At 44.0% G+C, this 15,967-nt stretch overlaps 1 protein-coding gene across 2 annotated transcripts; it reads right to left on the bottom strand.

Annotated features, from left to right (window-relative positions):
• Window positions 1-2,942: 2,942 nt before the first annotated feature.
• SPRTN (SprT-like N-terminal domain) lies at window positions 2,943-15,902 on the bottom strand. 2 transcript variants are annotated; one of them, XM_060107752.1, is made up of 6 exons: window positions 15,794-15,902; window positions 15,397-15,686; window positions 14,293-14,392; window positions 9,974-10,102; window positions 6,324-6,591; window positions 2,944-5,079 (listed from the first exon to the last, which is right to left on the bottom strand). In XM_060107752.1, the coding sequence occupies exons 1-6, from the start codon at window positions 15,794-15,796 to the stop codon at window positions 4,337-4,339; spliced, it is 1,533 nt and encodes a 510-aa protein (XP_059963735.1). In that variant the 5' UTR covers window positions 15,797-15,902; the 3' UTR covers window positions 2,944-4,336. The 2 variants fall into 2 exon arrangements, with proteins under 2 accessions (XP_059963741.1, XP_059963735.1); XM_060107758.1 differs by lacking the exon at window positions 9,974-10,102 and having other exon boundaries at window positions 2,943-5,079.
• Between the last annotated feature and the right edge of the window lie 65 nt (window positions 15,903-15,967).

The raw sequence follows: 15,967 nt of genomic DNA, 5'->3' as shown, positions 1-15,967 counted from the left end.
ACTGAACAGGTGTCTGGGTGCATCTTAACTTACCTATGGAATTATTTTAAATGCATACAAGTACATAAAGGAATCCTGTGAGGAATCTTTTGTTAAAAAAATCCATGTAGATGCATGTAGATGCAGATTTTCATGTATTTAGTTTGCAAGGCATGCTTATAACCTGGAATGATTTGGGTCTTAAGAATATCCTATCTTGAAAATACAAACTTTGATTCTTCAGGGAAGTGTGGGGAAGAGTCAGTGTTACATTAAGATGTTTCTGCAAAAGCAGGTAACAATGGAAGTTGAGAAATGCCTATTAGCCATTTAATTCACTTAACACCAAGAATTTAACAGCAGGCCCCTCTTCTTTCTCTTAGACCTCTGATACAGGGGCAAAGGACACTATGTCCTTCCTAGGAAGCTTTCAGACTAACCTAGATGATACACAACAAAGTAAGAAGTGCCAGACATTCAAAGGAAGAGTACTGATTTTGAAAGCAGTAGAAAGTATAGGTCCCACCGTGTCTGGAAGACATTCTGTCGCGGAGTACCATGTTTTGCCGTATGTTTGTTAAGTGTTCAGAGTGGAAGGTGAAATGAAAACAAGTCTAGGGAGATTATGGCGCCCTATAGATCAGTCCTCGTTTGTTTGAAAAAGCACACACTCTTTGGCCATGCTGTGTCCCCTCCTCAGGACTTGAGATCCTAACCTATCTTCTCCCTTTATGAGTCAAAATTAGCAATTACTGTTCCCGTTGAAGTTTCTCCCTTATATCCTTTTGGCTTTGCTTTGCCTTCGGTTTTTCAGAGAAATTTAATTTACTAAGAGCGCCATCTGGTGTTCAATTAAGCCAGAGGGTATAAATCTTTTGGTAGGTTTATTAGCACCAGAACTGAAGAAAGCAAACAGCAGCTTGTTTCTGTATTACAGTCTACAACGGTGTAAATTTTAATATTGAGATGATTCCTGAGTCAATTAAGAAGATCAAGTCTTTCACTTTTCATATCAAAAGGTGTGTGATGATGTGTATGGAATTATATAACTTCTAACATTCTAGTGGAATGTTAGAAGAATAAAAGAAAACCAGAGCTGATCTCCATATTGCATCCTTTTCTATTAATTTCAACTCCCCGGGCAATTTAATCTGTAATAATAATTGTCCGATAGAGTTTCACTTCATGTGGTTGATATGCTACTTAGTCAACAACAAACACAACAAATTGCTAAAAAGGCACCAATAGCCTTAAGGACAAAAAATTGAGACAAAGAACAACAGGAACCCACTGCCCCTCAATAAGGACTAACTGCAAAAAGAGCTCCGCTTTTTCACCAAGCAGCCCAGTGAGAGGAGGAGATACCGCGTGTGCCACGGGATCCCAGCTGGGTACTAAATCTGCAGGAAGATACAGCGCCTGTTTCACTCTGACACTCTAATTTACTTAAAACTCCTCTAAGCTTTGGGGAAAACAAAAAACAAACAAACAACAAAAAAGAGAGCTTTAGGACAACGGGATACTCTGAGATTTTTGTCCCATTTTCCCACCCACCTTAGAATTTCCAGTTAGAATACGCATTTATAGCCTACTATGAAAGCCTACTATACTTTCTAAGTCTAAAGCTGCTTTGCTAGATATTGTATAATATTGACTTTAAAAAACACCAATTTTTTTTTTGCGGTACGCGGGCCTCTCACTGTTGTGGCCTCTCCCGTTGCGGAGCACAGGCTCCGGACGCGCAGGCTCAGCGGCCATGGCTCACGGGCCCAGCCGCTCCGCGGCATGTGGGATCTTCCCGGACCGGGGCACGAACCCGTGTCCCCTGCATCGGCAGGCGGACTCTCAACCACTGCGCCACCAGGGAAGCCCTACGCCGAATTTTTATAGAAGTAAAGTCTGCTCCCCTTCTCCCCCCCATCTCTCCAACTATGAAGGGCAACAACATTTAAAGGTTGACCCCAAATTACTGTTATCAGGATAGGAAATTTGCTTTAAAAGGAAAAAACCAACAGAACAGAAAACTATTTTTTTCTAATATAAATGAAAGATTGGGGAGTATCAGAATTCTGAGCGATTGACGCAAAGGCTTATTTAATCCCAAATTTAAAATTAACTTGTTTTCTTGCCAACTAACATATTCCCATCATCCCTTAAAACTGACCAGCTCTTGATTTTACAACCCGAGTATTTCTCGAACCCATCCTGTCTCCATTCCTGCCACTGCCCCCCTTTCTTCCTCCTGTCTCTGTTGCCCCCGGAGAACCCGTCAAAACACTTATCGAATGTTCCCGGCTGGCTTACAAGCCTTCCCAACCCTCACTGCACCAGCCCCACGTGAATCAGCAGATGTGTTATGAACAGGGGCCATACAAACTGGATGTAAAGCACAGAACGTGACAGATGGGTCTTTCTGCCCTCAGGCTCTGTTTACACTTGTCCTGTCTGCAGTCCTTCTCCTTCTGCCATTTTACCCCTCACATCTTACATACACTCTGTCCACCTGGAACAGCTTAGTTCTCCCAGTCGAATGTGCCGGTCTGTTTCCAAGTCTTTGTGTTCCTTCTCTGTGCAAGGCCCTTTCTATCCTCCCCCCACCCCAGGCGAACCTGACTTGCCCTAGAAGACAACCTGATGTAGAAGCTGTCTGCTCTATCCCCTGAAGCCCTGGGCTATTATGCTGATTGCCCTCTTAAGTTCCCACAGCACCCGGCAGAAGCTCATCAGAGCACTTACTATGCTGAAACCACTCTGCTTGTCTCACTCTCCAACTAGGCGGTAAAGCTCCTCGAGGACACGGGCTCTTACTTATTTCACGGCCCCAGAACCTTGTACGGTTTTGCACCCCTCCGCCCCCAAAAGTGTTTAACTGCACAAAATTTGTTAAATTGAAGTAGAGAAAATGATCCTCTATGAAAGTGTAACGGTATATATTCAACATAATACACATTTTAAGTCATTTATCTATAAATATTTATTAAATACTATTGTTTAACTTGATGCTTAAGAAATATAAAAACTCGTGAACACTCAACCGGACAGGCTAAAATGAAAAGGACTGACAACAGCGCTAAGACTGCTGAACAAGAAGCTCTCAGACGCTGCTGGCAGGACTGTAAACTGGCAGCATTTACTAACGCTAAACATAAATGCACCTGGTGACCCTGCATTCCAGACTGGGGATATGCTCAGCAGAAATGAGTAAGAATGTTCTTAGCATTATTCAGAATGGCCAGCCCCAAATGAGATAATTCCAATGTCCATTAATATCAGAATAAAAAACTCGGGCATATTCATACAAATACTACAGAGCAATGAAAAGACTGAGCTTCTGCTACCCATAGCAACAAAGGTACTACTTCATGAAGTTTAAAAGCAAGCTAAACTAACCTGTGGTGACAGACGAAAACAGTGGTTACCCTGGGGTGGTGGCTGTTGACTGGGAAGAGGTGCCCATAAGGACACTTCATGGCAACTGAAATGTTCTCTAACTGCAGTTGGGTAGTGGTCACTCAGCGGGGAACCCAGCTGCACCTTATGTATGTAAAGTCATGTTGCAACAAAGTTAAGAAAAAGAAAACCTGTGAACTAAGGCCCTGAAAATATGCCAACACACTGGCGGTAGAGCCATGAGACAAAGTAAATTGATCAAACTATCTCTGTCCCTTTGCTGGGACGTGGAGAAGAATGTTTTTTAAAAGAAACATACTTTTTTATGTCCACAAATGGCATTCCCAAATGGTTTCAACTTTGGCTTAAGGTTCATGATACTGTTTCCAGATGATGGTCCACTTGTACATAAACTAGGCAACTTGGTTATGTTATATATGCCAGTTACCTAGTACTGAGTTTTAACCAGTTATTTTGTTAAAATTCTGAGAAAACAGCTCAATTCTGGCCTACAGAATTACAGTGGCTATTTGTTACTAGCAATATTCCAAAAGAAATTTATTTTACTCTGCTTATCTACCTTAACCTAAAACCTGCTTCCACCTTTTAGTGAAACAGAGAAATAAAAATCTTTGTAATATAGGAAATGTATTTCCTATTAAAATTTTGAAGAAAAAAAAAAAAAAAAGAAAAACCAAAAACCTTGAGTACGGGAAAACAACTAGGTTGTATTTTTGGTCAATATGTCTGATACTATGAATATTACCAGTTCTGGGAATGAGTTTTAATATTAATAAAGGAATATTCAATTTAACCAAACACCTGACAGGATTCCTCACTGACTATTTTAAGGAAAATATGCAAATAAAAAGATTAACATTTAAATACTTTTAAAAGAAAGGACAAAAGTATCTAAAAATTATACATGTAGGTGTCCAAGCAGCAGAGACTAGGGAAGTTTTCCCACTTAGGCCTTTCTGACTTGGAGGCTATCACTTTCAAGGCACCAGTCCAAGTGCTCGTTAATCTGAGACTCCAAAACTTCACTCTGACAAACAGGACAGTGAAGCACTTTGCTCTGACTAGATGAACTGCTGGCATTCTGCGTTGCAGCTGTAGGACGTGAGCCACACTTTGGATCGTTACCACCACTCCGTGTTTGCTCTTTCGCGATAAAAAAATTGTCAAAAACAGTCCTGTCTTCGAGCCTGCGTCGTTTACTTGGTAATTCATCTTCAGGCCCACCTGCATCCTGGGGTGCAGTCACAGATATCGATTCCACTTTTAAAGGATTTCTTAGGGATACCTTAGAAGACGTCACCCTCCTTTGAGAACTAGAAGAGACCGAGCTTTTAGTGATGTCACCAACCGTGGGGCTTTTCGTCGGAAACCCACTCACACTTCCGAAAGCCTTGTGCTTGGAGACCAACACTCCCGAGAAGTAGCTGCTTAAAACACCTTGGTGACTGGAACTGAGAGCAGCAGAGACTAGGGAACTTTTCCCACTTGAGCCATTGTGAACAGATGTCACCTCACGTTTTGAATTGGGTCTTAAGGCATTTGCTGAATGGTCCTGATTTAAAAGATCCTGGGTTTTAACAGCATGTGAGGTGATACATTTCCCAGATGAAGGCAAATTGCTGGCTCCCCCTAGAACATACTCTTTCCCACTGAAAGGGATTAACTGTGTCTCCCCTCTGTTCGGTTTACCTGCAAAAGAAGCAAATAAGATTCTTCCTTGGCTCAAAATCAATACCATAACAAACATTAAGCTAATGGATAGCTTTTCCAAATGAAGAAATACTACTTCTGTTCTGCATTAGAACTACGTTGTAATTATCTACTAATGGGAGACGGACAATCCTCAGCAGTCAGAAAGCTGTGGTACTGAGAAAACATAAAGGACAAAAACACCCTCTCATATTTAGATAAGCAGTTCTATCACGCAAACATCAACAGCAAAGTAACTTTTACCTTGAAAATTGCTTTTAGTATTCTTAAGTGTCATTCCAGAAAGGGACAATCTGCTACCGCATTCTTATCTTCCCAACTCACAAAATTGAGGGCATAATCTCTCCATGTAAATTCTTCTATAGCTTCTCAACTTACTAATAAACACTTCAGGTATGACAAATACAGCATATGTCTGAGAGTCCTCATCACATCCAATCCACAACTTCCCAAGGGAAGAAGCATTAACTTTAGTAACCTTGTTACCCTTCAAAAGGCAGTTACTCTAGGGGCTTCCCTGGCGGTCCAGTGGTTAAGACTTTGCCTTCCAATGCAAGGGATGCAGGTTTGATCCCTGGTCAGGGAGCTAATATCCCACATGCCTCCTGGCCAAAAAACCAAAACATATAACAGAAATACTGTAACAAATTCAATAAAGACTTAAAAAAAAAAGTGAGATTATAGAGCTAAAAAAAAAAAAAAAAAAAAAAGGCAGTAACTGAACTGCACAGGAAAGGGGTAAATCCTGAAGATGAAGCACTAGCGTAATACATGTCATATCCTTTTCCCATTCTCCCAGTGAAAATACGTACATCAACAGAAGTCACTTGGATAGACTCCAACTGATAGGAAGGGGTGCAGCTAGGACTTACGTTCCGGGCATTGTTATCTGAATTACTGTTTTCATTTTGACAACCTTTTTGCCTTCTGTTTCTATCCTAATGACCCAGTGAGTCAGGATAGGGAAAGGGACTTTACCCTCAAATTTTAACAGTGGAAACTACTTCTACTTTTACTCACATCTATATACAGCAGAGGATATTTTTCTCCCATCATTTCATGGACAATGGGATTTTTTTTTTTTTCCCTTAAGTCCACACTTGAAAATGTCTACACTAGAAACAATCCTTAAGCTTATCTAATGCCAGTTCTCTGATGGACAGTACTGTCTTTGCGTTACAGCCACAGCCGTGGAAAAGCTGGAAGAATATAAGCAGAGTTACCTTTATTCTCTGCTTCTGATACTGGCTGCTTTCCTAGTTTTGTTTTTCCTTCGCGTTTTTTTGAGTAGCCCTCTGGTTCCTTGATTTTTATGTAGGTGCCTCCACAGGTTTTCTGGTGCTCAGCCCACCAGTAATCACGAGCAGAGGGTGCCCTGTTGGTAGCGCGTAACACGTAGCCGTAATATGGCTGCTTGTGCTGACACGGCCCATTGCAGCGCCACCAGTGCTGCCGGTACTCATTCACCTCCTCGTAAAAAGTATGGTGCTCCTGGGTCGAGACAAAGTTGTCAGCGTTAAGTAGGCAGGTTAACAAGTGTAAGAAAATATATAAGCAATATATAAGCAGCCCCCTGCCCCCCCCCCCTTTTTTTTTTTTTTGCGGTACGCGGGCCTCTCACTGTTGTGGCCTCCCCCGTTGCGGAGCACAGGCACCGGACGCGCAGGCTCCGCGGCCATGGCTCACGGGCCCAGCCGCTCCGCGGCATATGGGATCCTCCCAGACCGGGGCACGAACCCGTATCCCCTGCATCGGCAGGCGGACTCTCAACCACTGCGCCACCAGGGAGGCCCTGCCCCCTTTTTTAACTTTCCAGTTTCCCAGAGCTTTCTGAAGTTGTGTTTTGGGAAAGACAGTAACGATATTTAGCTTCTCTTCAAAAGTTCATTTTAATGGGAAACAGCAGCACTTAACTTAGTGCTTCATAAACTGTGTAAAGATAGAAAAAGGTGAGACTAGAAGAGAAGAAAATTAAAAATAAAAAAACCAAAAAGCTTCTATAAATGCTAAAAGTTTTAGAAACCCTATTTCTAAACGATGAAAAACTAGGATAAAGACAAGATTTTATATAATGCTGTAGTAAATAAGAATTGTTCCCACTGCCAAGCTGAAATCTTCCCCTGTAAGTAACCAAAGGGTCCTGAGGACTGTTTCCTGTAAATGCTGGACCCAAACACAAGCCCCAGGTCTCATGAAGCGTCTGTTAAACCCGCCCTGCACATGTGCCCGGCTCCGCCCACTTCTTCCTAATAAGCCTTCGGGCTGTCATTTTATCTGACTATAGGTGAAAAGCTCTCCAGGACTTGAATGTTCTCAGCCTGTACCCCTGGTGGCTATTACCGGCCTGGCACAGGGAAGGTGCTCAGTGTTTGCTGACTGAGTGAAAAGCTTCATTGGGTCAAATAAAATTCTCTGTAAATGTGCTTTTCAGTCCTTCAACAGGATCCGTGTGTTTCACCCTCTAGGTGAAATCTTACTTAGAACCTAAGCAGGAGACAGACAGGACGGCTAGCCCTCCCACCTCGGCAGTACTGAGGATGGCAGGCAGGGCACCATTTGAAATTGATACTCCCGAATGCCTGAGCACCTTTTCCTCCTGTCCTCTCAGTGAAACATTACTATTTATATAAGATAAGGAGCAACAGCATATGAGTTTTGTTTTGCTTGTTTAAACCAAGGCATTTAACTCTTTAGTAAAGTCCCCTTGTGGGAAAGAATGCTAAGCTTTCTAGAACTCTACAGATAAATAGTTTCATAATCACCATCTCTCCATTATAAGCAAACAAACTCTATTATTTGGCAAGCACGCAAACAACGCAAATGATAGTAGGTGCACAAGAGACTGGAGAACAGAGGGTCTGGGAGTGAGGAGGGCTGTAAGACCTGCCCGCTCTCTCATGTTGAGAACACCCCGCTTAACAATTCAGCAGCAAAGACCACAGCGAACTGGATCTGTTTTGCTTCCAACTTCTGTAATTCCTATAACCTGGGGATGTAACTTTTTAACAATGTAGTCACTAGAATAAAATTGTTCTCAAAGTGGATGCCCTGTGGAGTGTGCTATAACATGATGTAACCCGTGAAAGCAAGGGGTGTCCACTTGATAAAACCTCCTAGATGAAAACACACAGACATCCAAGGTAAAAGGGCATATCCTCTTCCAACTGAACAAGAAGTATACTAGGATTCTGCTTAAAGTGTGAATTCTGATGAAGAAACTCAAAGTCTTTTACACTAGCAACTCGTAATTCTTTTGCTAATCTGGATTTTATGTGACTGTGTTAATGCAAGCCATTTCCCTGATGTTGAAGGAACTCTGTCCGGTAATTAAATCTCTCGGGCTTCCCTGGTTGTGCAGTGGTTGAGAGTCCGCCTGCCGATGCAGGGGACATGGGTTCGTGCCCCGGTCCGGGAATATCCCACATGCCGCGGAGCGGCTGCGCCCGTGAGCCATGGCCACTGAGCCTGCGCGTCCGGACCCTGTGCTCCGCAACGGGAGAGGCCACAACAGTGAGAGGCCCGCGTACAGAAAAAAAAAAAAAAAAAAAAGAGCTCTCTAGAAAATTAAACTGACGGCTAGAAAATAATACACGGAGGGAGAGCACTTCTCGCTTTCCATCACACTGGCCTTTATTGCCTTTTTTTGGGGGGGGCGGTACGCGGGCCTCTCACTGCTGTGGCCTCTCCCGCTGCGGAGCACAGGCTCCGGACGCACAGGCTCAGCGGCATGTGGGATCTTCCCGGACCGGGGCACGAACCCGTGTCCCCTGAGAATTGGCAGGCGGACTCTCAACCACTGCGCCACCAGGGAAGCCCCTTTATTGCCTTTTAAAGGAAGGAAATATCTGAACACACCAAGGCATTTAATCTTTGTAGGAATTAATATTTCTGTTTGGTTCCATTCAATTCCATATTTGCTAAGTGCCTGCAGAGGCACTGCATTACGCATCTTATGCAGAGGTATGTAAAGATAGGCAAGAGCCACCCCGTGAGAGGTATGAAAGCAGAATAAAATAGTGTAAAAGGTTCAATATCTGCTGAGCAGGTTCCGAGGAGGGAGAAGTTGTATCTCACTGTAAAGATGGAGATCATCTTGACAGAAAATAGGAGAAGTGGCATATTTTAGGAAGAGGGTATATGAGGACAGGCACAGAGGTGCAAAGTCCAGTTAGAAACGTTAAGACATAAGGAGGGGGGTTGCAGAAGGTAAGAGAAAGGGAAGAGCAAGGTTATCTGAAAAAATGAATCAGTAGTAACAAAAACAACTAATATTTAATGAGTACTCAAACTGTGCTAAAACGTTTTGCACGTACTTCCTCTAAGCCTCACAGGACCCAACAAGTAGGTGCTGTCATTACCCGCCTTTCACGTGAGTAAACTGAAGCGTAGAAGAAATCAGCGGGTGCCACAGTGAATCAGTGGCGCCAGCGTCTGGACGCAAGCAACCTGACTCCTCCTGCTTTTTTGACCCCAGGCTCTGCCACCTCCTACAATATCATGCAGAAATACGAATCAAAGACTTCCGATGAAGGGAATGACATATGAAATGGTAGCAGAATATGAGACTGGAGAAGGACACGACAATGAGGCAACAAAATTAGGAGCGGACTGTAGTAGTCCAGAAGAGAGGTATGCAGGCCTGCAGTAACCCTGTGCAACATGCTGCCCTAGTTGTGGCTGGAGGCACCAGGGTACCGCTGGAGTGGCCGCCCTTCGCCTACGTGGTCCTCGACAAGCCAGGCCGCTTCTCTGGGCCGTTCACCTGCTGTGGAAAATCCTCAAACATAGCATTCGTTTCTACCTAGTTCTCTATTTTCAGGAAGTACTGAATAAATAACTACTGAAGATCATAAATGTGTGTGGCTTTATATACCGTTATATTGGCTCCCGTCAGGCGATTGATGCGATGCATATGTTTACAAAACTCCGGACCATGCCCGTCCCGATCTTTATCGTTATTCGTGACAAATAAATAGGCATGTATCATTTCATGCAAGAGGGTCTGAAACAGAGAACAGTCAAATTAATTTGTTACGGTGCTTTTGAAAATAAAAATGCATTTTCTTACTCTACCTGGGGTCTTAACCTTCTTTGGATCACAGGCTCCGTTCAGATACTGAACAAAGTCATGAACGATCTTTCTAGAACACTTACATAAGCACTCATTCACAAAACTTTGCCTCTATAATATCCAAAGCTCTGTAGGTCCCAGGCTAAGAACTCCTGTTCCAAGAAAGCCTTTTTAATTATTAATCAAAATCCAGTAGAAAAGACTGACAAATTCAACTATATGAAAATTTAAAAATTCTGTATGGGGAAAAAATTTTATAAGTAAGCAAAAAAAGAAACTCAGAAAAATATATGTGCAACCATCTCACAGCCTATTAATTCCTAAAATATACAGAACTCCTAAAAGTCTACAGGGAAATGACCAACAATCCAATTTTAAAATAGGCAAATGTCACAGACAGGTCAGAGAAAATGAAACACATATGATCCATAAACATGTGAAAAACGTTCAACGTCATTTATAAAAACAGAAATGCAAATTAATACATTAGTATACCACTTCTTATCAAGATTGGCTAAAACTCCTAAAGTTTGACACCATTAGTAAAGCTAAGGGAAAATAAGCACTCCCATGTATCACTGGTAGGAGTGCAAAATGGTACAAATTCTCCTCTCCCTGGGGAGGAGAATTTGATAACATCTAACAAAATTACAAATCCATTTATCGTTGAACTCAGCAATACCCAGGCTAAAATGAAAGGCCGTACATATGAGGTATTTTCTCGGTGGCACTGCTTACAAAAGCAGAAGAGTGAGAACAGTGCTTAGCAATAGGGGCCTTGTTGAAAGAGCCACATAATGAATTCCATGCAGCCATAAAAAAAGAAAGAAAAATTTTTCTGTGAACTGATTTGGAGGAGGCTACAGACTATATCATTTTAATGAAAAAAGGCAAAGTACAGAAGAGTATACACAGAATTTTGTATAAGAAGTATGCTGGGCTTCCCTGGTGGCGCAGTGGTTGAGAATCTGCCTGCTAATACAGGGGATACGGGTTCGAGCCCTGGTCTGGGAGGATTCCACATGCCACGGAGCAACTAGGCCCGTGAGCCACAACTACTGAGCCTGCGCGTCTGAAGCTTGTGCTCCACAACAAGAGAGGCCGCGATAGTGAGAGGCCCGCACACCGCGATGAAGAGTGGCCCCCGCTTGCCACAATTAGAGAAAGCCCTCGCACAGAAATGAAGACCCAACACAGCAAAAATAAATAAATTAATTAATAAACTCCTACCCCCAACATCTTAAAAAAAAAAAAAAAAGTATGCTATGTGGTGGGGAGGGGATAAGAGTGGATATAAATATTGGCAAAACAGAACAATAGAAAAAAGAAACTAATAACAGTATCCTTTAGTAGGGAGAGAGTTCAGAATAGAGTGATGGGGGAGACCAAGATTTCTTTGTGTACAGCTCTCTATAGTTTTGGGATTCTGAATCATGTAAAAATTTAAAACAAACAGTAAAACCTGCTCATTCCACACCAAGGATGCAGTAGTTTAGGTGCAAAGTTAACAAAAGCACTTAGGGCTGCTATTTCATACTTTATTCTAACAAAAAGTGAATACAAAAAGTGAAAATCATAAATGTCTTTAAAAGCATACCTTTTTCATAATCCTCCATAGTTTTGTGAAAAAAAGAATTTCCATCAGAAGAACTAAACTGGCATTAATGAATTTTAGTCTTACAAAATTATGCTGAACAGCAAAATGGGAGAATCAAACATTTTAACTTGGTTATTATGAAACCATCCCTTTTAAAATTATCAACTCTATCTTTTCAAGAAAATGCCACCCTATTGAGACTTAGAGTCAAAGGCCATTCTACATTTCAGACGTCTCTCAACATTCTAAAATAATGATAACTATTCTCAGAAAGGAGACACTACTTAGGTTTCTGATTTTTGGTCCAATTTAAACACATCTCGAAAATGGGACATGGCATTATACTGAACACTTCTATTTTTATATATCTACCATTTTCCACATTTAGGCTCTACACAACATGTAGAGCCTAAAATACCAAATACTTCTATTTCCCACCACTGTTCTATATCTGGCCCAAAACAACTACTTCTGGTCCTAAACATGCCGTAAGTTTAGTGGCCTCGCTTTTGTTCACAGCACTCCCATTCCTTCTGCCAAGATAGTCTCCTCTACTATGTGTACATGTGAGAATCCAATCTGTCCTGTCAGGCTCACCCCCATGTTTTGGTTTGCAGTAGTAACAGTTTTAAGGGGACAGGACAAGAGCTTTAGGGCCAGGGAAACCAGAGCCTAAAGCAAGGATCTGGTATTCATTACCCACGTGACCCTGGACAAGTTACAACTTGCTCCTCACCCTTAAAATGGAGATATCCTAATCTTGCAGGGCTGTGGTAAAGGCAAACACTAGAATAACCAGGTTAGTCCAGCACACAGTAGGCGTGGTGATGTTACTAGTAATGAAATCCACATCTCTGAAGCTTTTCTTGACCTCTTCAACCAGTTTAAGTCTTTTCCTTTTCTGAATCCTACTGATTGTAATTTAGGCAGCTACTTTCAATACGGGCCAGAGTCCCCCTATTCTTCCTCTGTCCACCTTCCTGATCTGATGTTAGAACTTTCTGCCAACAGCAAATGCTCACTTGAAGCATTAGCACCTATTTCCCATTTTCTTCTTGCCCATTACCTTAAAAAGAAAAAAAACTGTCCACGTGTTAATTTAATCATTTATGCAACAAATATTCATTAAGCAGTTTTCAGTTAGGGCTGTTCCAACTAGGGCTCCTGGTAAGGTTGATCTGGTTAATCATATTGTTCAACTTTTTTTTTTTAATTTTTACTATTTTTTTTTCTGCTTATTCATTTAATTACCAATGGAGTTGTGTTAACATCTGCAACTATGACTGTGGATTGATTATTTCTCTTTTTGTTTCTGCTAATTGATGCTTCATGTCGTTTAAAGCTATGTTACTACTTTTAGGGTCATTATGTGTTTTTATTTAATAGATTATTCTATCATTATAAAATGTCTCCCTTTTTTCTAGTAAAACTCTCCCCCTTAAAATCTTTCAACTAATACCAATAAAGCCATAACAGCTTTCTGTTGTCTAGTATTTGGATGATATATGCTTTTTCTCATCCTTTTATATTTAACGTGTCTTTATTTTAAGCATGTCTGTTAATCTAGGAGGTCGTTTCATGTTTTTAACTGGAGTGTTTAGTCCATGTACATTTAACATAGTAACTGCTGTTTTTATGTGCACCTTTCTCTTTGTTTGATCTGGGCTTTGTTCCTTTATTCCTTTCTTTCTTATTAATTGAGTTATTTCTGTTGTACCATTTTACATTTAGTGGCTACTTACCTTTTTAAAACTGTGGTAAAAAGAAAAAGTAACATAAAATTTACCACCTTAACCATTTTAAGTGTACGGTTCAGTAGTGCTAAGTACATTCCCGTTGTTGTGAAACCCATTACCTTTTAATATCCTTAAAAACATATTTCCAAGCATGTTTTAACTTACTTCCCATCCAACCTCTACCACCTATGCTCTCTAGTGCATACGTTGCAGGTGATATAATTGGGGCAAGACCACTCACACTGGCTGCTGTATCTTGGGGATCTTCAGGCAACTATTCGACTCCACTAAACATACTCTGACAGCTCCCACGGCTCCGTTTTGCTAGCAGGAGTGACCACTAGCTCTAGATACGCAGTGTGCCCTCACGCTGCTTTGTTCTGCCAGCTCAGCTACACGTCCTGGGAGGACACCATGGCGGCTGAACACAGGAGAATCTGTGTGTCTCAATACAAAGATCTGGATCCTAAGTTTTTCTCTGCTTCTAAACCAACCACTTTGCCTCTCTGAACCTTGATTATCTCATTTGTAAAAATGAGGACAACACACCCTGAACATAATCAGGATACCGGTAAAGATCAAATTGGGTGACGTACCTGAAAGCCTCTATCTTCGAAACACGATAAGAATATAAGGTAATCACTATTATTTGCCCCACAATAAAAGTTCTCAGTGAGGGAAAACGGGTTTTTTCTTCTTCACGTGCACAAGTTAATTTACAGCAGTCTAAACCAGTAACAAGCGTTTCTAAATTACTGAGCTAAGCATCGGGTTCACGCAAAGAATACCTCCACAAGATCCTTTCTTGGTCTCAACTTTAAGAGGGGTTCACTGAGTCGGATGGAACACATTCCGCCCCTGCCTTCGTAAGTGCATATCCCAGCGCTCCTGGAAAACAACCACCACAAAAAGGTCGCTTAGCAAAGATACGCGAAAAGGAAGCGGACGGGAAAGGGGAACCGCCGATTCCTTCTCGCACGGTCCAGACTGAGCGGGCTCTGGGGCGGGCTCTCTTTCGAGAGCGCACGCGCAGCCGCTCGGCGGGGCGGTCCCTGCCTTTCGCGCCAGTTAGGGAGGCAGGCGAGCAGCAGGGACTTCCCGAACCCCAGCCGGGCCGTAAGAGCTCCAAGAAGGCCGTCCCGTTCTGCCGCTCCCTGCCTCCTCCCTACACGCCACCGTCGGTCCGTCGTCGGTGGCCGTGACGGCCAAGTCTCCAGCAGCCTGCGTCCAGAAGTATCGAGGAAACCCACATACGCGGCAGCAGGGCACTAGAAACAGACAAACGTCTCACACCTTCATGTCTTACTTCAGGGCGCTTCGCCTCCATCCAAGAGCAAGCGCGGTGGCCTCGAACCGCACTGTCAACTTCCCAACTCCGTTCGTATGCAGGAGCAGGTTACCTGGAGCCGCTTTTCCCGGGCTCGGCGTGCCGAAAGGGCTGCTTTGACGCGTCCCCCGCCCCCACCCCGAAGATCCCCTGGACCCAGAAGTAGGGAAACGCCAGCCCCTTCCCCACCCTGACCCGCGAGCTCACGGCCCAGCGGCGGTACCCGCCGAGCCCGGCAGGGACTACACGCGTCCCGGGGAAGAAAGCAAGTCGCGGCCCCGGCCTCCTTTCTCAGGGGCAGCTTTCGGCTGCTTCTCCCGCCTGGGTCCCAAAGCGCTCCCGTAAGCCCTATCAGAAAAGGGTCAGCTCATCGTCCTAACGCCAAGGAACGTCCCCTTACAAGACAAACCGCCGCGGGGTGGGCCACAGGGCTCCCCTGACGCTGTCTGGGCGGGACAGAGAAGGGCAGGGAAGGGACACAGGACCGAGGGGCCGCCTGCCCCCAGCTCCAGAGCGCGGGCTGAGGCCGCCGGCGCCTCCCGCCCCCGGCCGGCTCGGGACTCACAGCGTCATTCGCGTGCTCCACTTCACCTCGACCGCCCCCAGAAGGCCCCAGAAGAAACGGTCGTTGAACTGCACAAACAGGGCCTGCAAATCGGGGGTGGGGTCCAGCAGCTCCCAGGCCGCGTCCACCAGAGACAGGGGCTCCTGGGCCGGATCACGCTCCGAGACCTGCAAGTCCCACTCCTCCTGAAGCCGCAGCGCCAAAGCCAGGTCCTCATCCGTGGCTGCCGAGGTCCAGGCCGGGGGACTCCACGTCCCGGAGCCTCGGACGGCCGCCGGGTCGAGCTCCTCCTAGGAGATACCGGCCCGCGGGTCAGCCCGCCGATTTCGCGAGACTCAGGCAAACTGCCTCGAAAACGGAACTTGTCCCAAACGCCCCCCCCAAAAAAAGAACTCACCATGACAGCACCTCCCAGTGGGCTCCCGGAGGCAGGTTTCAGAAACCTGCTAGCGGCTTCACGGTTCGCAAGTAAAGTCAACCGTCAATGTTACGCTCGATTGTGACGCAGTATCTACGTGTCTCTGCCCCGCCCTCCACTGGCTTCCGCAGTAGCTTCTCCGGCGCATGCGCC

The sequence above is a fragment of the Mesoplodon densirostris genome, chromosome 1, assembly GCF_025265405.1.
Source record: "Mesoplodon densirostris isolate mMesDen1 chromosome 1, mMesDen1 primary haplotype, whole genome shotgun sequence".
In the NCBI taxonomy this organism is placed as follows: domain Eukaryota; kingdom Metazoa; phylum Chordata; class Mammalia; order Artiodactyla; family Ziphiidae; genus Mesoplodon; species Mesoplodon densirostris.
Note: the sequence above shows the minus strand (reverse complement) of the source record. Positions and strands in the feature narration are given on the sequence as shown.